Source organism: Lineus longissimus, chromosome 5, assembly GCF_910592395.1.
Source record: "Lineus longissimus chromosome 5, tnLinLong1.2, whole genome shotgun sequence".
NCBI classification, from domain to species: Eukaryota; Metazoa; Nemertea; class Pilidiophora; order Heteronemertea; family Lineidae; genus Lineus; species Lineus longissimus.
In genome coordinates, this window is record NC_088312.1 from 6,051,158 (window position 1) to 6,073,215 (window position 22,058).

At 41.1% G+C, this 22,058-nt stretch overlaps 1 protein-coding gene across 1 annotated transcript; it reads right to left on the reverse strand.

Moving 5' to 3' along the window:
* Positions 1-1,035: 1,035 nt before the first annotated feature.
* LOC135488097 (small ribosomal subunit protein mS31-like) lies at positions 1,036-8,549 on the reverse strand. The gene is made up of 8 exons (XM_064772534.1): positions 8,458-8,549; positions 7,961-8,107; positions 7,669-7,839; positions 7,468-7,502; positions 7,004-7,136; positions 6,339-6,439; positions 1,709-1,861; positions 1,036-1,435 (listed from the first exon to the last, which is right to left on the reverse strand). Exons 1-8 carry the CDS (start codon positions 8,541-8,543, stop codon positions 1,188-1,190), a joined length of 1,074 nt encoding a protein of 357 aa, XP_064628604.1. The 5' UTR covers positions 8,544-8,549; the 3' UTR covers positions 1,036-1,187.
* Between the last annotated feature and the right edge of the window lie 13,509 nt (positions 8,550-22,058).

Here is a 22,058-nt window from a genome sequence, read left to right on the forward strand (position 1 = left end):
CCATTAGGTCTCACGCCGAGGTGCGGGTGCCATAAACGTCTTTCTGGCGCATTACCACTTTTTTTTATGAGATTGCCCAGATTGCAAAACTTGAACTTTGAAAAGGCTAACACAAGAAATGTTGAACTTACACCATTTCCGTAACTTTCCGTATGTTTTCCCCACTTGACAAGTTTATGCGGCAGCTTCAAGTATAGGTGTTGGGGCGCACCTCGTGGGCCTCTTCGCCTCTTCTGACTGGCGATTTGATTCCGACACACAATATACCTCCTGTTTGAAATCAAGAAAAAGTTGGCGACTCCCTTCAGCTTCGTGATTTTGGGTTAAGTGTTAGACAGTTGAGAAGCGATTTTTGGGCCGTGGTGGTTTCATGTTACACTGTTTCGAACTGATCACAAAAGCCAAGCTGCGGCAGCCCGAAGTTTGAGAGCGCCTCCGCGAAGAGCTAGTGGTGTGAAGGAGCATAGCTGGACCAGCATCAAGTATTTCAGCTGAAATTTAACCCACCACATTTAACTCGACCTGGCCTTGAGTGAACTCTGTCATTTACTCAAATATCCTTGATTTTTGTATCAACTCTTGGTTTTTATCTCGTCTTAAAGCCTACTGTGAATATGTCAGCAGGCAATTTTTTCAAACCGCGTTTCACATTGGGGTATCCGACGAGATTTTCGGATCGAAATGCAAATTTCCTATCTATGGGAGAGACAACTCACTGAATTGACCAGGGAAGTCAGAAGTGTGGGGATGGCCATTACTGTGGCCGCCTTTCACATGGAGAAAGATTCTGAAGAGCTTTCTGAAGGGCTTTGAAAGGTTATGTTAGAAATGTGGCACTGAATTTCAACATTTAATTGTTCATGCAAGGCAAGATTTTCATGGATCAAATGACACCCATGTACATATTCAAACTGATAACTAGTACATCTTCAGCCTTCCTGTACATGAAGCACCCAGATCCCTACATAATTATGGTTGTATCAACAAGGGAATTCGTGGAATTCAGAAAAAAACAAAAAATGCAATTTTTGAAATGACGTTTTTTAATCCAACAAAAGCTTTCAATTTGCATAATGAAATCAGAATATCATCCATGCATAATATCTCACTATGATAATTCAGAAAATTCCTTATCTGCAATGACTATTTAAAACAGAAACAGATCACATCTAAAATCAAATCAGATCTCAACTTAGACTCTCTTGAGCAGCTTTATCAGTGTCATCTTCTATCAAATGCATTTTACTAGTGATATATTCCTTGAACCAATTGATGTGTTCCTTCTTCATTTCAACAGTCAGATATGGATTCATTGAAAGTCCAGTCGCAACAAGCTCCATAAAATGTTGGATTGACGGCGTCTGAGGAAAATCCGCCAAGAGGTTGTCCAGAAAAACATGCTCATGGAATCCAACTTTTTTCTCTTCATCCCACCCTACAAGACAGAAATTTTCATATGATGATACAGGGGGGTGTGAACTGGCATGGGTCAAAGTCTGAAAACTGAACCGGATATGAGTCATGAGGCACAGTGCATGGAAAAAATTGTACAAATGCGAAAATTTTGAGAACTCGAACAAAAGGTAGAGTACAGGTACAGGGATTAAGGAAATCTGCAAAGCAAATTGAACACTAGTCTGGGTTTTTAGTTTCAGAAAGCATCTTCACAGTCATGATAGTGTACAAGGAAAGTAGAAGTATGTGCCACCTTGTTCATTATCAATTGGGAAGTGCCAGAGTTTCCCCTCCTTAGTCCACTGTATCATTTCTTCAAAGGCATTGGCTGGGGGAGCAGATGACAGGCGAAGGAACTCGGCAGCATCAGCTTCATCAAATAATGGATTACTTGGTGGCTCAGCAACTGAAAATATAGTCATTAAATGCACAAAATTAGATAGATCTATACAGAATGAGATGTATTTGTGAGTGAAAAGATAAAAGTTTTGGCCAAAAACTAATATTTGTGACGGACAATTAACAAAGCCATCCCCTGATGATGTATTCACTACTAAAAGAAATAACAAGAGGCCCAAGGGCCTGGCGCTCAGCTGAAATACAAGGGTACAATGTACAAAACATGGAAAATACCTAGTAGGTATCTTTCAACCTCAATTTTGTTTACATATTGATATCCCTATATCACACATATATACCAAGGTAAAAAGACTCTTGAACAAATAATGACAAAATGTGCCTCTTATTAGTGAACTTTAAGAGCTTGAGCCCAATGACTTAAAGAGTAGGTCAAATCTGTTTTGCCTCAACCACATTAAGAGATGTCCCTTTTCAATAAAGTTAAACCCCAGCCTAATCTGCATCATGACCCAGGCTCTGCCTGACTACACCTCTGATCTTCATGGAGACACCGGGGCATGGGAATCACCATCGTAGGAACTGGTCACCGACTTTCAATACTCTCTCCCATCCCAGAACAAACATGACCAAATATCTCTCACCTCACCGAGCTCATTCCCAGCAACTTTTGCGGTATCTCTTTGGAGAAAATGGCAAGAATTTAGACTTCTGATGCTTCAACTCGACCGTGTTGAAACGTGCTGCCATTAACTCTAATCCTGTGTTAAAATGGCTGGAAAAATTGTCATCAGGGTAGTCATCGTGATCGGTTTAGCGTGAGTTATTATTGTTTGTGGTACTATCTACAGTCGTTTTTAACCCGAAATAGCATTGTTTCTTTAATCTTGCATTGGATGACATATCGGCTTAAACAGACCATTGAAATATTGGCCTGGTAAATGTCCCAGGGTTGGGTCCGAAGGGGATGCTCAAGACATGATTCTCCAAGCAAACACAACTTTTCTGGATAAACTTGGCTTTGTTTCCATAGCGATCTAGGGTGAGGATTAGCACTATTGTAGTTGGTCAAACTTTGTAACTTTAACAATGGCAGACGAATCTGGCTCCGGGGAGCAGCCTATATAACGGTTTATGAATATCGAGATTATTGCCAGTTTAGCCTTCAAGTACCCAAACAGGTTCTTGCTATTATTATCAAGGATGTCATGAGCAATGGAGGTCATATCTAAACGTTTCCAAGTTTCTGGTGTTAATCTTAGCCCCAAGGTGGACCATTAGACTACGAAATCGTTCTGAGGTCACCGTGATGATATGCCAAGAATTCAACCTGTTGGTTGAGTTATTAACGTCTGCTGGAGAAATGTAGAGAGGTTTGATGAGAAATCAAAATAGAGGAGTTGGGAACATGTTCAAAATGGACCAGACAGGGCAGTTTAGGTCTGGGAGGCAAATATCTCATATGGAATCTGTCTGAAATAGTTGCACACTAAAGGATTCTAAGAAATGCTATTCAGGGTGAATTTCTTCTATTAAACCAGACATCAGCTTGAGTGTTTTTCCATTTTGACAGTTCAACTTCAACATTTTAACTTAATTTTTATAGCAAAATGGGGAAAGGTTGGGAAAGTTCACTCTTGTCTTAATCAGGACATCAGTCATCATTTTAAAAAAATATACTTCATCTGAAGAGCCAATTTAGAGCAGTTGTCATGAGTAGTTTCAATTTCCAGAGTGGACAATACATCATTTCTGAGGATGACCCCTAGAACCCCATTTTAAAACTTAGTAAAATCTGGACCCGTCATTCTTTTGTAAACCTACATGTATAAATGCAAGAAATACATCCTCCTCCTCACCCCTCACTCTGCACAGAAAACATGAAAATTGCAAAACTGTGCCCATGGTGATGTACAATTCCTCATTCCCATCATTCTATACTCAAAACATCCTTTTTTATGAATTATAAACACATCCAATTCTAAATCCGATAACAGTTGGATTAAAATAAACTAGTGCATAAAGTTGTGGTGAATTTCAATACGACCTTTAGGGTATTGGGCTTAACCTCATTTTTGGCTGGTTGCTAGGACGACCCGAAAACTGCCATCGTCCGATGGGGAGATCAGGACCACTCCTGTTCTAGGTTTAGGAATTCAAAGCAAATACAGTATTTGCAGGTCAGCAGTAGTGCAGGGCTCGCGATCGAGCCTCGGTTCGACTACCGTTCGACTACCTTCCGATCACTCTGCCACTGCGCATTCCCTTTTCGAAAAATATGACTGTTACCAAGAATAACATGTCGATTTCTGAACTCACAAAGTGCTGTCGTTGAGTTTGTTATCATAAGGGTCTGTGGTTGGATGACCCTTTCACTTCTGAGTACAAACCCTCCGCCCCCTGGGGGAACAACTCATCGCAAGCATTCATACCTGCCGAATTTATTTACCTTGCTACTCCTAATTGGGCGATATCACTTGACACAAAGCGTGGCTTTGCTCCCTGGTATTCTTCGAGTTACCTACACAATTTTTGCCACCAATAGAAGTATTATATTAATAACTTCAAAAGCAGAGCTATTGTACGGTGCCAGGGGCCAAAGGACTTATGGAACAACATAGGGTTCGTGGTAGTGCCACAGTGACAGAGACCAACAATAACCCAATTTACACCTGTCCCGTTGAGGAATCCCCTCTGAATAGCAAGTTGCAGGAGAACACTTTTGATCTCTCGTCACGACAATAGGATTACACTTTGCCCATTTGTTTGTTGGTTTAACCTTATGGCAACAGTACCCCACCCATTCAAGTTAAGAAGTAACCATTGTCAGGTGGAATGTCAAAGCTTTTAACGGTCTTATCATTTAGTAGGGAAGACAACAAATTTATAATGACTAGATTGAATCAACCTTTTCATAACTCAAATTGATCATAATGGCCCATAACAATGAAACTGTCAGTTCACTTTTTATCTCTTGGTGGCCAGAGGCAGATGTCCCCAAGAACATACAACGTGATAGTGAAAAGGTGTACTGATGATTTCTGAAAAAGCAGATATGGAATTCTGCACTTATTACACCCAAAATGCAATGAATTTTCCTTTGAGATCATTACACACGACCGGTGATGGAACTCGTTATCATTTAGTTGTGAGATTTAAAGGACCAACCCATTAAAACATCTCTTTTTAATTGACACAGACAGCAGGACGGCCAGCACTACCATGGCAGTCAGTGCCCTCTGAAATGGCCTTCGTGCCCTCTCAATCTTCTTTCATCCAGTACCCAAGGCCAAAATGGTTCTCTAAAATGGATGCCTTAATAATTTTGGAATTCAAGGCCTGAGAAAGGCATGACAATTAAAAGGAAATTAAGATAAAAATTGTGTCTTAACATAACATATTTACAGTCTTAAAAAATATCAGAAGCTTGAAATCTTGACTGATACGCGATCTGATGGCCATCCCTTGAGCAAACGAGTTGCAGAAATGCAGCATATTTCCAGGAGCAACTGACTCCCTACAAACACAATGAAAACCTGTCACAAAGTTCATTCAGTTTATTTTGACATCCTTTCACTTTTACTTGTCCCGGTTCAACTTGGCCCTACCAACAAGAAACTCTTGTCATGTTTTCATAAGCAATATTTGTCCTGTCCTCTTGGTGTCACGTACCTGAACGTCATAGAAAAGACATTGTTTGTTTTTTGTCGTGTCTTCTGACTGTACAACCCTCCAGGGTGTTGTTGGACTATCGACGACACAGATATTTCAATTCTTCACTGACACTGCACTATTAAGAGCCACTCTAAGGGATTATCAAATGGTTTATACATTTACTTTGATAACACGAACAAGTTCTGGCATTACACCAACCCTTTGGCGATAGCAAACTCTCCCAAACGAAGTCTACCCGAGTTATTGCAAGAACCTGAACATAAAATCAAAACCCTTGTACCAAAGAATGCCATAAATATGGACAGCTTTTTGAAATACTAATTCTAAGGCAAATTTAAAGTGACCTTTTGTGTCTATATCAATCTCTGTGGTCTCAGGGTTTACAGGGAATCTATCAAATGTAGGTGGAACTTCTCGCCTTCGGCCAGACTTGTTCAGAGCACTGAGAAAGCCATGGCTAACAGGCAAACTAAACCTCAACTCCAAAGCTGTGAGTTTGAACAAGTATTTTACAAGTTTGATGCCTTGCCAATTTCTCAACAAGAATCAAGCATCAGTGTGATATCAAGTTCAAGTATACATTTGTAGCATCAGAAAAAAGGATTAATTTCAGAAATCCTCATTATTGGGCTTGGCTACGGCAACGGGCCTCCTCTCTGAATGGCAGAAAACTTATTGTTCGATATAAGTCTGGGGTAGTCTCAGTTCAGATCAGCCTACAAGCCAACAGTCTTGTTCGACCAATGCTTATACCTGGTCTTAGGCATTGTACAATAGGCATAAGCTTTCCCTCTGTACATCTATCAAGATCGATGAATTGTCAACAAACTGGATTGCAAATCTGAACATACCGGTTTTCTTTTCTACTTCTAAGTCATCATTGGTGTTGAAGATATTCAGTCGGTTTCCTTTAAATATTTCCTCCATAGACTTTACTCTTTCCTCTCTGAAACTGATAAGAACAAAATGATAAGTTCTATTTTTAAGTCGACATTACAATGGTATACGGTACAGGATATAGGTGCGGGTTAAAGGGGTACACTGTATCATAATCATGGGTCGGGAAAACAGAAATGGCCTAATACACAATGCTGTCGTTCAGTTATCATCCATACAACCTTTCTGAAACTCTTTATTTGAAGTATGTCTACACAATGGCAATGTTGAAATTTATGTTCTGTACATATTCATGCAATTGAAAATGAGTTTGATCAACAGCGTGCCTTCAAAATCTAGTTCATTATAAGAATATTAAATCCAAGAAGTATACAAAAGTAATGATTCATGAAGCAACAATACAAAGGAACCGTGGTGATGATGATCGCAATGCAATGCGTCAGTACACTGCTGCCACCTTGACATTCTGGATAGAACTATTACACAATACCCAGATTCATCATCGGCAGCCTACGACATTCAACAAGTTGATCAAGGAAGACGAGAGAGTAGTTGGTGCAGCCCCATAGCAAAAGTAGCTTCGGTACAAAATACAAGGACAGTTAGTAAGTATCCATACCTTGACTGTTGGAATTCTCTTTGTGCAATTGTATTGGGGAAGCGATCTCTCTTGCGTGGGGTATCATCATCATCAGAGGAAGAGGAGGAATCCTTTGCTCTCGGCTTACTGGGTGCTCCTCGTCTTCTCGAAGCTGCAGAAGAATGAACATGCTGCAGTTTCTAAGGATTCTGACAGTAGCCATTAAACCTTTTTACTATTCAGATGATTGCCTTTGTATGAACCTATATTCAGATGATTGCCTTTGTATGAACCTATATATATATATATATATAATCACAAAAAGGTTGGACCGAATAGCTTTTTTCATTTTAATAAATCTACAGTAGAACCTCTATTAAAGTCACCCTTGGAACTAACAAATGCTGTCATTAATAGGAGGTGTCCTGATTACAGAAGTCACATTGTATCAAAATATAATGTGACCATGGGAGTAGCTTTGAATTTTAAAATGAAATACTTACTCGTTCTTTCAAACTTCATACTGGATAATAGATCACTGTAAGATAGAAGGAGAATGGACAATCGATATGTACTAAAGAAAAAGTGCAGTGATATGCACCCCCACCCCTCATCCAAAGTGAGAACTCTTGGGGTATGATCTGGGCCATCATAAACACAGATTAGTTCAATATTACCTACAGTAGATAGTAAACATCACCTACCCCATGCTCATAGATTGAGCGCTTTTTTTCTGCACTTGCTCTGGTTCCTCTTCAACTGCTTTAGTAGCATGCACCTTGAGCTGCTGTAGCAGGTCTGACTGGGTCTGCTTCACATCTCCTCCAAGTGACTCTGCAACTGATTCCGCTGCTTTCACAAGTTTATGATCTAAACTGAAAAAAAACAAAGAAAACAATTTCTATCTTTTGTCAGGCAAGGTTATCAGGAGTTCAAGGCCATGTCAGAAATGATGACATCTAATGTAAAGTACCAAGAAAGCATGACACAACTCACCCAATTTCTTTAGCTCGGTCAGCCTCCACTTTTCTTTCATCTATCTCTTTCCGTCTATTTTTAGGCTTTGCAAGATCTAGTTTTGCTTTTGATCCAGTATCTGGGTCTTTGGAATCACTGCTGAGTGTACGACAAATGGCAACTCGTCTATTGAAAACAGAATGACAGGTTACTTACTTACAGGTTGGTTGACATGAAAGGGCCCAAGGCCAACCCTACACAGTACAAATTCTATCTTATTGCCATGTATAAATCGAGGTGGGTGCACTTCTGTAGAATAAACCAGAACGCTTTTGATAGATGACGTCGTTTCGCCCCTGCTTGGTGTCAGTCAGGAAGTCGAGATATAGTACTAGTAGTTGGGGTCATGGCGAAATACGGATGCTCGTGTTGAAAATCACAGCGCTTTTCTGGTTATTCAGCAGGAATCTAAGCCAATTACCAATCAAAACCGAACATTTGAATGAACCTTGTTGAAATACGAATACAATACGCACCTTCCTGACAAGTGGGGTACACGCAGGATCCCGCATTTGGACAACTTTGCCGAAAATCGGAAAACATGCTTCAACGATGCGGCCATTGCTTTTGTCGTTTTAGGTAAACTTGAGAAGATTGTTTCTCCAGTAGCCGTCCATTAGTTATCCTGAGGAAATCGGGGGTTAATGTTCGCTTAGAGGTAAAATTCTGGGGGGTAATTGTCCAAATGGCTAAATGTCCGGGGGGGTAATTCTGGGGGTATGTCCGAGGGGGGGGGGTAAAAATCCGGGAGGCAAATGCCCTCGACCCATTTTGAGATTTGTCTTCATCAGATATCAAGACCTGGAATCACAATAATCACCACAGAAGCTGAATACGAGCTGTACATGCTTTTATATCGTTCCCATCCCATTGTTCGAGCAATGCGACAGGCGTTCGCAATGGTGTTTCGGATGATTTGCGAAAACTCACCATCACGTGAACTTGTCATACCTTAATTGAAGGCGGTGCATTGATTGACTGTCCTACCCAACTGCGTGCATTACGACTAATGAAATTAATTTAATTAATTTCCACATCGGGATGCCTTTGTTGATTAACTGCTTATTAGCTGTCTGACGAAAAAGGAATAATTAGAAAATTAGATAACGAAGCCTCAATTTATCAATCTGTATCAATTAATTTTCTTGAGCACGGATTGTAGATTTATGTGTGGGTAGATTTTGTTTGGGGCAATGTTTTACATGAACTTGATGCAGCGACACCACCATTCCCGTTTTATATGTTCGCGTGGCTGCTGCGACGATCGCAAATCCACGAAACGCCAACGCGAATGCCTATGCCATTGTTCGAGCTCCTGATCATGATGTCGAGCAATGGGACAGGCGCTCACGTTGGCGTTTCGGGGGATTTGGGAAATGGTGTCGATCATCAAGAGAGAGATCTCGGCTAATAACCGAACGAGACTTTTGCACCCACCCACCCACCTTGCATCCCTTCGACCCCCAACCAGCTAAGCCCAATTTGGCCAGCCGCAACTTTCGGGCGTTGAGATCAACGAGACGTACACTATCGCGGGTAGTGTCAAAATGATCAGTCGGGTTATCAGTTCATTAGGCGACATCCAACATTCCTTGCTGATTACCGCAGATCTTGGCCGTGTCAACAGCTGCAGGCAGCCCCATTAGTCGCCGCGGTCTCCCTAAAAGTGCCAAATCTACTGTCGTATTGAGCCACGGCCACCAGGCATGCCAGGAGCTTGTTGTCATGTTAGTCATTGCCTCTGATTACAGTCGGTCGCACCACAGGCGCCGCCAACAAGAGTTTGGTAAATTTGAAACAAATCCGTATGGCGCATGGAAATAAAAGTCATTATTTTAATGGTAATTACCAGCCCCCTTTTTTGTCACTTATCGTTACCCTGATTACTAGCACGCCTCGTCCATACGTCCAAGATGGTTCCCTTATCAGCAGGATATACGGTCCCCTACTGTTCCATATTTGACAGGAAAGGGATGGATCTGAGCATCGTAATTATAGAAAGAGCCCTAATGTGCAAGCCCATCCCGACCCATTAGTATCAGATGGATAGCCATTGCTCAAAGCAACTTATAAATAATGGATAATTACATCTATAAAACATCATGTTATTCCTTGCACATGTCAGAAAAAGAAAAGAAAAATGTGTAATACATGTGATCACTAGCCACTGCGCATTACCTGATGGTACCAGATATTTCTCGATTGGAGTTCGCCGTACGTTCACGTACATGTATTTACTGTTGATCCAACTACATGTATATCCAGTTCCTATTTCTAACGCCTGGCGATGCCAATCTTCAGTCATATATCCTCGCGCCGATCTGTATGCAATTGGTGCGTGTATCAATTTTTTCCCGATCGCTGCATGCTTATAATGTGTGTGCTCAATTTGTCATATGAGTATACTAAAAGGTAGGTGTATCGTTTTAATCATCGCAAATCTGACAAGAACGGCACGTGTTCTCTGGTGCCGCCAAACTTAAATAAACGGCAATAGAGTACTCAACCACGCCCTTGTATTACATTACAGCGCCACAAAGCGGGGCCTAATGGTATTAGGCTAGCGTAAGCCCTATAAAATGGCAATGCACAATCATTTAAAATACATGTAGATGATGATAAACCCGAGAATTGCTGAGCATGGCACAGTAACTATATCATGGATGCCATCTCGTCAGTTACTGAACAAACATGCTTTCCTTCGTTAATTAACTCCCATAAATAGCTTGGGCAATTCTCTGGAAGTAAAAAGTGCAGCGCATCTTATGCAAGATTTATGAGAAGTTAATGCGTGTGGGCGTTGAGGGTACATCTTCATTTGTTATTAGCGAGGTTGGGTGATGCCGCCTGGCATAATAGGAATCTTGGTTTATGTAAAAACACGTTAGGAAAACGTTTATTCGGGAAAGAAGCCCTTGGCTCAGGTGTGCTAGATAGTCTGGACGCAGCGTAAATCGTGGCCATTAGGCACGTTACTGTTCGCACCAACGGTAATGCCTTGTGTCCCATTCAGTAGACAACTAGAGAGATCATGACTTCCAGCAGGGAGAAACAAAGAAATGTGTCTTTCATGTTTCCAACAATTAGGGAAAACACTCGGAAACATAATCGCTGAAGAACGTTACAACGGCCATAAGAGCAAATGGCGTATTAGAAGAGGACAAATCATTTACGATGTGGCAAGCAGCCCAATGATGGTGTATTTCTTCAGCAAGACATTATTAATAATTTGCTCGCTCATCATCATCATTACACCACGGGCTCATTAACTAGCCATTATTACACAAACCAATAACAAATGTGCGCTGATATGTCCGGCGGGACTTACCCTATTAACTGTTACCGAAATGATGAAATATTTGTCACAAATGCGCGAAGTGGACATGTCGTTCCAGAAACAGATAACTCGTAAGTAGCTTTTGCTCTTGATATATCAAAATATAATAATATAATTGAATTATATATCAAAATATAATTCAAAGCTGCTTCCAAAAGATGTCGCTGAATAGTTCCGTACACTGACGCAAGTGATGAAATCGTGACTTAATTCACCTTGACCCTCATGCTGTTTGCTCAAATACACCGACCTGGGCCCCGTTACAGGGAGGCTATACGGACGGAGTAATTCTGATCACGGATGTAGATTGCTCTACATCCGTCATCTGATGGTTCAGAAAAGGACTTCATTAAACAACGTTGAGAAATACTTCAGGGAAGCATATTCAGAAAGCAGCTGATCGCTTGAGTCTGGTAAACACAGACAAGGGCCTGGCCGCAATTTGTCAAAGCCTTTTGCACGACCGAGCCACACTGGTGACCAAAAGAAAATAAACGATGTCAATTCTTGATCCATGGTATTGATTGGCTATGTGGATTGTACCAAGAAAAGCAACCGATCTTGATGACACCGCATGTAAACCTTGGATTCCATCCTACAACCATTGCGAAGGACCTAAAACGCCTAAACCTTTGGCATTCAAGCACTGTTTGGATGGTGTGGCATGAACATTATATGAAAAACTATGTACATGGAACGGACCGGCAAATATATCGAGATTACACACATGTTAAACATACATGTATAAATATAGCATCAGCCAGCGAGGCAAGAAAGGGACAAACACAGTAGAAAAACGAGAGCACATTTTCAATCTGTTCAGTATCCATGGAAACGAGCAAATTTATATAGTATCGGTGTATCGGTTATTGGGAGGGTTGTTCCTGTGACACGCCAAATGGGTGAACGGTATCGAATTCTCCGCTGTTTACACCCTGGCGGGAAGATATTCTTTCTTGTCATAAGCTTGGCACTCCGGTGCGCACATTTCGTTCCCTACACAGTGACAGTGCTATGACGTCAAGGTGTGACCACATCCGATAAGGAATAAGCTTTCAAAAAGTTATTTTGTCCACAAAAATTCAAAAAAAATGTCATTATATCTCCCGCCGATGAAAATTACATGTAAGTCCTGGTATTGTCAGTGTTCTAAATTTCCGGCAAGCATCGTTGCAACTGCGTCCTTGCATAAATATGTTGCTTGATTCGCCCCTATACCTTGTTCTTCCTCATTCACTTAGAAGCGAATCAGCAACCGCCGCAACATCCATGACAACGCAAAATCGTTAAGCACCTTTACGTGTAGAATCTTCCACTTGAAGCAATAAATTGATTTCTTCCTCGACTGTTGCCCTCAAGAAGCCCAATTACCGCCGGAAAACAAGATTTCATACTTACGACCAAAATGCATTGGGTGATTAAATGAAGTTGTAAATTGTGGCCCGAGTGTTGTTAACCTCATTTTGGAGAGCATCACCGTCCCTTTGGCAGAGATGAACCGCAATTGGCAGAGAGATCAGAGGATTGTATTATTATAGATGTGGTGGTAACCAAATGATATGTGCCAAGTGTTGTTCGTTAGTGCTCCCCCCCCCCCGAATGATTCCTTTGCGATGTTCCCTCTAAGATCACACGAGTTTTTTGTTTGACCCAATTTTCAAGGTCAAGGAGATCAACGTTCAAAAGTTCATCATTGGTCCCTTGACTAACGACGTAAACGCTTTAACTTCAGACCGCTTCGAGATTTCCTTTTCATAATGTGTAGTATATCAGTAGGCGATGTTCGCTATCGAAAATTGCCTCGATCTGGTTCACGGTTTCAATGTTTATCGTCAATTTGTCTGTCATTTGCGCATGGCTTAATACTGCACACAATTTCAGCACATCTTCTTCAATATCGTCAACTTATCACCTACCTCGACTTAGGTGTCATGTGCACGTGCTACTAAGCACCGTATTAGTTTACAATGTCGCCTACAAATGGAAGCACCGACACTGCCGGGCATAAATTCAAACCAATATATTGCTCTGGTCGTGATCACCAGGTCGCCTAATATTGCAACGCAGCGTAAGCGAGAGATTGCCACGGGGTCTCAATAAACCCTCGGAGTGCTTATTGATCCAAAGTTGAAATTGGTTCCGTGGCATCAGCAATTTCCCTCTAGCTATGTTCGCCTCTCAAGCAAATTGACTGGTCTCCTGCTTTTCATTCTTGAGATAACTGTAGCCTATTATCTACTTGCGATGGATATGTATGGTGTTCCCTGTAATCTTCTTCTTCTTGTTGGCTCTCGGCGTCAGTGGGTATAGGATTGCGGAGTCTTCATTGATCGACTTCAGGGCGTTTGTGTCTGACGAATGGCTTGAATATACTGGAAAGATCAATAGAAGTGTGATTTATAAGCCGTGGCCCGGATCCTAAAAGCCGATTTTGTGACAACATTTCAGAAATCCGACCAGTTGTTCGCCCTCCAGAGCCCAACGATTTTTGGCACTGGTAGACAGTCCATTCACCGTTACATGCAAGCAGAGCGTAGTTCCCTTACAATATATCAATTGATAAACATGTATTCCTAATTGACATGAAAGACATCCTCGTCATCGAGTTAAAAATATTATGCATGATACGGCATGAATAGCTAATATTGACATTTTAGCTAAGCGGTTTCCTGCCATATTTTACCCATTCGAGCTCAAATACGTCAATGAATGAAATAAAGATACCTAAATATACCGATTTTCGAAAGTATGAATGATATATGATGATGAAACTCCTTAACGACAAAGACACACATCCACGCCATCATATCCCGTTTTAGAATTCAAATTCATGCGTTCCGAATGTTCTTTGAATACGTTTGACCTTTAGCATGTTTAGTAATTGATACCGAATCGCTAGAAGTAACGTATAGCTAGGGATAATCTTTCTGATCAAGCTCCTTTCGTAGAAGTCATATTGGCTCCTGTTTCATTTTGATGTGTCGCAGGAATAATTGCTATGTTATACCATGTGTTGGATTACTATTATCCGCCTTGTCATAGGACGGCGAGCTGTCGCAAAATACGTGACATACTAAGTGTTAAAGGGACATCATGGGCATTAGATATGTTGATGTTTCACATAGAAGTTGGCTTTCAGCAGGACCGTGGCTTCTCCAAACAAGATCATTGAAGAATCATTAAACTGCATCAAACAATACATTAGAACGGGGTATAACCAGAGTCCTGTATGAGAGTCACATGCCATGTCCAAAACTCCCTCGCAACACTGGCGAAAGTCATTATTAAAGATCCGCATTAGCTGATACTCACAAGTTGCGGCGCATGGTAGCACTAGCAGGCAGGGGTATTATCCTCCTCGCCAGGTAAATCCAACACCAGAGTTTTCCCTTTAAGACGACGTTCATTCTGACATTTTCGCTTTGAAAAGTCATCCAGTGCGCCTCTGAAACCTTTCAAATTAATCAAATTGTCATTTTTGCAACAAACTACGAAGTCATATCAGGTAACTCAGTTATTTACATCGGATTCGAATCCTTTTTTTGTCATGGATAAGTGAAGAGGTTGCTAAGAAACCAAAACGTCGTTCAAAGAATGGAATGAATGTGTTGAGAATTTATTTTTTCTTCTTTCGCTAAGGGGCAAGCTCGTCAAAAAAGGCAAAATTCGTTAGTGCCCGCGCCGATCTCCGGATGTGTGTTCCTGATGAGCTTAACTCAGCAAAGTGATACCTCATGGCGAAAAACCACGGATATCCGATGGATGATTCTAATGAATTAGAAGGAGGAGCTGGTCATGAGTGGATACATTGGTTTTTCGTACGGAAATTGCTCCTATAGCTGGCTCGTGACTTCTCCACACAGACCACACATGATTACTGAAAAAAAAGAATAAACTGCAACAAAACGCTTTACCATGGCTAGTATAGAATTTAACCGACGGCCTACCTGAAATTCGAAAGCCATGTCCAAAAACCCCTAGCGACACTAGCTATAGAATCATGCGTGATTACGGACACGGCAGTTGGCCATGGCTGCGAATGGTAGCGATGAGGAGAAATACAAACAAGTCGTCCCTTTAAACCGTGCCGTAATCAGAGAGTACGTGACTCCAGTGACTTTATCCCCTGGAGTCCACCCCCAGCCTCCTCCGGTACGTGATTCCGCTCAATCAAGGATCAATGGTAGTCGATATCGGTACTTGCGTCAAAAGGAAGAGAGCTTGATTGCTTCCAATAGATTCCCGGAGTCACTTTCCCACAAGCTACTTGTAATGCTTTGTTATTATTGCTAGTTCCGATATCGTCTACCAATCGATTACCAAGATTTATGAGATTTTGAGGGTAATCTGGCGGCAAACGAATGATAAGACTGCCATGAAGGCCGAGTAGTTAGACAGCTTGGTGCCAAATGGCTTCCCCTTGCCTCTGTATTGGCCAAATATTATTCTGAGAATGTCACTAGTATCGACATTCTTTTATGACTTTTATTCGGGTTACCCGTAATTTTGCACAGGCTTTAAATCCCTACACCCATACCCAAGAACCGTGGTGTTTTCTCCAAATGGATGAAAAATGCCTCAAGTGACGCATATGATATGGCTTTATTCTAATCTGAATTAGTTTTATGTGAGTTTGACCACACTGTTGAAGCTGCTGTGATGGTGGCCGACAAATACTTACCCTAATCTAACAGTATACCGTGATGACGCAGCTGGCGTGATGCAGCTACGAACCCTTTCCCTGCTAGGGTGATTGATCCAAGGAAGCCCCATAATTAACTTCATGACATCTCGCCAGATAACGCAAGATTGATCATGGCTTGCCGGTGTCCGTAAAATAAGTGAAGAGGAAAGCTTCTCCGGGAGATTGGGATATAGGATCTTAATTTGCACCCTGAGTATAGTTTGAAGGATCTTTAAACGGTTGTTTTTTTCTCACAAAATATCGAATTGTAGCAAGTAAGTCCAGCTTGTTGACAATCATGTATGACGTTGAAGAACGTCTTGACTGCCAATTGTATCTGCAATGATAATCATGTACGTGTAGGACATGTTGACGGCCATTTTTATCTGCATTGACAATCATGAATGATGGCAAAGGACTGTGTTGACCGTCACGTTTATCTGCCTTGACACGGATGTATACATCTGTGGCTTTGACAATCATGAATGTAGAATTCGAGGATGTTGACGGCTATGTTTTTCTGCATTAACAATCACGCTCGTTGACAGACGATGTTGACGGCCATGTTTCTATTCTATAGCCATCACTACAAACATATTAATACCTCTTGCACGATCATTGGTTGGGCTTATGCCATCGCCGAGAAATCGGCGGTATACTCCTCTACCTGGCTCCAGCCTATCGTCTCTCTTTGACATAGTTGAGGCCCCTAACATGCCAGAACAGGGTGGACCCTGATTATCCTGCTCTCATTTTGTAGGAACGAGGCAATGGACGAGCATTGTTAACCAGTCCTACATGTCTCTCATAAGTACATTGACAATGACATGATAACTAAAGATGAATGCAGCTGTGCTTGTGTGTGTCACAATTTCCTAGTTTACCAACGATCGGCTATACATTATAAGAAGATCATTATTTTGCGAAATCGTTTACCTAAAAAGAAAATCATTCTCCGTAAAATTAGTCCTTGCAACCTTGTCGCTGTGCTTCGTGAAATGTTTCAAGCATCGTTTGCAATCGATGATTGACACAATGCAACTGCACGCAAGCCTTGCAGTGGATAATCACTAACAGTAATACTCGCTCTGCAGTCAACAAGAAAAAAGGGGACAATGGTTGTCATTCCGGAAATCATAAACTTCCTGCTGACACCAATCATCTTTCTGATCTATTTCAGAAATTCATTAAGTTGAAACTTGACAGATAGTTTCTTGGGATATTGGAAGCATTCGTTTTGTGAGAAGAGTGATAGCGGTGAACTTACACGGTGAATTGAAGAATCATTGTGGTGTCGAAATGTGAAAGGTTGCGATATGAAAATACCAAATGAAGATCATGGCAAAAAGCGTCATTCAGGGCATATTAATATATATCGGGCCCGGGTGGCCCAAGAAAAAACGTCCCGAAATTCACAAGTCGATAAGTCCGTCTGAACATACGTACAACTTTAAAATTATATATTGACTACGTGTATCAATGGTTAAAATTGCAAGGTTTCAGATTTGATAGTTTTGCCAAAGGGGTGATTGGAAGCCAAAGAAAGATCTAAAATACGATTTAGTTACGCGCGGCGCAGACTTGTAACAGATCGCAATGATCGGGTTTCAATTCGATACCAACAGAAATGTATACCACGGAGAGGATTATGGAAGAGATGCTTAAAAGACGGCTGTTGCGGCTGAGCCAGTCGCTATGGCGACGCGTGGGGTGACGGCATGCTGACGACGATCAATGATGAGGTTCGGGAGTTCCTCCATGGTATGGGGGTGGGGGGGGGGGGGGTAAACCTGTCTATGGAAACACTACACATTGAAATACTCTGGTTCGATGTACGAGTAACTCTGTAGATTAAGCTATGAGAAATCTTAAACAAGTATCATACAGATAAAGGTTAACCATATTGGCCGGCAGATTGAAGTATCGCGCCTCTCAACGACCGAAAAACACCTGACCTCCATGCATGACCCATTTGCCTTCTTGGCGGGGTAGCTTCTATCACGAGACCAGGCGTACGATCATTCCCGCCATGTATATCATATTGGTGAATCCATCACCATAGATACCGGCACTACACATTGCGTTCATCATCATATACTTATTGACAGGTGGCTGAATTTGGGGAGACAAGCCGTTTACATCGAAGTTATTACGATCAATTACATGTTGTGTCCAAGTAACCATATCATGTGGCCAACGTAATGGACATGATTATGAATGACAAAAGAGACTAGAGATAGCAACACTGATAAGATTTGGTAATGCTTGCCTTGCAGTTTCTATCAATATTGTATGATTTGATGAATGATTTAAAAAAGCAGGCAGAGTCTACTATATAAAACATGGCATAATCTGGCTAACTCCAAAGACAGCATCGAGAAATAAAAGGAGACTGAAAGATGCAGTGTTGATTTTAAATTTAATATTGCCTTATCCTATACCCCAAGAGGTTGCTGAGTTTGAATTTGTGTATTTGAGTTTGTGGGTCTTTCGTTTCCCTGAAAAATCTCTACGGGGTGCATATCAATGTTCGCTGAAAAAACCAACAAAGTTTTTCAGAAGCTCGAAACCTTTATTTTACAGAGCGATTAACGCAAATTGTAGTTCATGTTTCGTACCTCTAAGATTAGTCGTACCTCTAAGTCTCTTCCTTGCCTCTGTCCTGATAGTAACCAGTCTTTAGTCTGGTTATTCTAAGCTCTGTCTCTTCATATTTACATGAACCTTCCTCTTTTCTGTCCCCGCAAAAGAAATCAAGCTGCAGAGTCTTGCGGTGGAAGGAAACAAACGTAATGTTGATCCGATCTTTTGTTTGCTCTACATCGTTATTTCAAACACTCTTTGTCATCTTTGTTTGCTTTCGGTGAATGAAAAGTTGTCTGTTGGCTGATGGATACAAAATTGTGAGAACCATGCAGGAGATGGAAACAAAGTAACGAATAACAGAATTTCTTCAGGTATCACTTTATTGTCTGAGTCTTGTGATGTGGGGTTCTTAAAATGTTCCTCTGCTATCACCGTTATAACTGTCATTATCTCTGACGAGATTATGTCAGCTTTGTATTCAAGTCAGCTGTTATCATCCTGCATTGTCCCTATTGATACTAGACAATTGCTTGTTGTATTATTAATGCACATCGCAGATGTTCCATAGCTCTCATTACGAGATGTTTCAATGATAGTCAAACGACCTGTTGAATTCCAATACGACCTTCTTCGTGATTTCCTGATGCATTGAAAGCACAGTGCATTAGTTGATCCCTCGAGATGCCTAAACGTTGTAAATCTTAATGCATTAGGGATTGTGTGCTTAACGACAAAAGCAACGTTCAAAGCACTAACTTCAATACAAAAAAGGTTGTAAGACATTCGTGTGTACGTTTCTGCAGGAAAGATAGGCTTTGCCCGATCCCTGGGGATGACTGTGCCATTGAAATCCCAGTTTATTTGGGATTACCTGCTCGAACATGAAATGCAACGTTCAAAGCGAAACGTTACAAAATGTACGTGACACGTTGACATGCATGTGTAATGTGCCATTTGAATCGAGGTACGTCATGACGAAGTGTGTTGATCATTTTGAGTGTGTTGGGATATTCCACAAGGGTATAAAAGGGAGGTGTTAGTTGTTAGATGATAACATTAATCTTATTAATTGCTTCTGCATTGTTTCATAGGTGGTGCCGCCATGACAGATTACGACGGTTTGCCGTGTGAATTTCATAGGCCATTGGTCAAAGCAATTAGTTGGCGATCGCGTATACTTTCGATGTAGAATTAGTAGCGTAAGAATTTGCCATTTCTGGCATTGAACATTAGCGAAGAGTCTGTGATGACCCTGCTACTGGAACACTAACCAAGGCCTATGAAAACTTGGATGCAGTCCGAATTGGTCAAGTGGCTACAAACTTATCAAGAAAATGCCGGCCCTATATGTAATCTGCCGCCATCAGTGATGATTGACTATGATGCTATATATGTATATAGTTATATCGAATATAATAGAGACAACAAAAGGTGCATTAAGAATACTTCCTTCGTAGACGGCTATTCAGCGCGTAGCCGGAAGATAGGTGAACCATGCGTGGGTTCCCATCTCTCCAAAGGTCAAAATCATCCATAGTCTATTCCCCGTTGTTTTGACCTTTTTCTCTAGTAATGTAACCGTATTCGTAAATAAGAAAACCCAATTATCTCATATAAATAACCTTCTGCGCAACCTGAAGCTGAGTTATTAGGCTATTTTCATCGTGCCGTACCTCTGTAGTATTTCATATCTATATTGTGAAAAAGCATGCACGTGTCATTATCGAAAATGCCACAGCGAAAGCATACAGACGGCTATAAAATACCCATTTCGAGGTGCAATATTACTACAGATTTGTAATGTTGGAATTTGCTGATGAAATATCTTGTTGCAATACATCTGTTGATACATACACTATTTCAATGGCCTGCTCCTAATTTTTTCTTCTGGGTTCTGGCCTAATGTCGACTCATATCAGTTTGTCCAAAAGCAGCTGAAGATGACAGATTACAAAAAGCGTTATTGAAGAGCGGACGTAGACGCGGAGTTGAGGATGGTTGGACCCGTCATTTCTTTCCGAAGGCTCATTTCTCGTGACTGATGAGCGCACGTGTAATGGATAGCGGTCATTACAAGGATGTAATGAAAGGTTCAAGTGTGATCCAAGATCGATGCAGCCACTTGATGGTGGTGGACAAATTAATCGATCATAATTTGGGCCTTTATTGTGAGGGTGAGGCTGCGTCCACAATGACCCTTAAAGACATAGCATAGATCCAAAGACGCAGCTTTTCTTCTTTCCAATAGAGCCCAAGTAAATACAACCTGAAACTGATGACCTTCAAAAATATACAAACAAGGTGCAGATGGTAATATCTAGTGTCTTCAAAACTTCACTTTAGCTTCCAGGGCTAGAGCAAGGCTTGTCAATGCCTATGGGAACGTATGCAGTTGGACTGAATTTTCGGAAAATTTGATGAAATATATTTGATCGTGTTCGGCGAGCATAAGCCTTCCTATCTCACAAAGATTTTAAAACTATTTGTCAGTTAAAAACACCTGCGGACGTCTGTAAAATTGCATCATCAATTATATCAGAAATAAAGTAGACTGCTATTCAAAGGTAATGAGGTCTTAGATTATCTTCTCGTTCAGAAATTTATAATCGCTTGTCAGAAAAGCAGAGCAGTTTTCTTCCTTAAGAACTCAAATTAATGCAATTGTTTACATCCGCCTCTCCACCTGAAGTAAATTTCATGTAATGGTGACGTGAGCAGAAAAAAAACAAGTGAAAAAAATATTTGGACTTGAAAATTTGGTCGTGTTACCGGGGGCCTTGTAATAGTAATTAGGGAGGAAACCATTCGGGACCGGCGATTCTTGGTCGTCATAGCGGGGTGGTCGCCGACCGGGGTTAGACTGTACTTTCTTCCTTTTTGAAAAATCTTTTGCATCTGTTTTCACACGGAACAAAGCTCCCTCATACAAGAGTTTTTCAAGAGTCTGCTTATACCTGCTATTTTCACACCAATGTCATACCCATAATGCCCTACCGACGACACAAGTGCTGAGCCGACTATATTTTTTCAACTTTCCACAAGATCCTGTTCCATGTAATCAAGTGTCATATGATCTCTTTCCAATACTTTAAGCCATACCGTCCTGTTGTCGCCTACGCTTTGCCTTTGCCATGCTGTATGTATCCTTGGGCTATCCGGGATCGATAAAGTAGAACGCACCAGAACATTATGTTTATGGGTAGAAGGAATATGGCAGAGTGTGACCAGGGTGTCTTTCTGGCCTAATTGGCATGGATCATGCAGATAATCGTTTTAATGTTGAGTTACAAACTTTTGAGAATGTAGCTATGAATATAAATAGGATCCACGGAGTTGAGTTGTTCATGATTTAGGAAATCTAAAGCGACACCGTTTAAAACTCTAAAGCGAAACCGTTTAAAAAAAGATAAGTATATTTTTTCTTTCGAAAAACTGAAAATAAACTCAAAGAGTTGTCTTTTCTGGCTAAT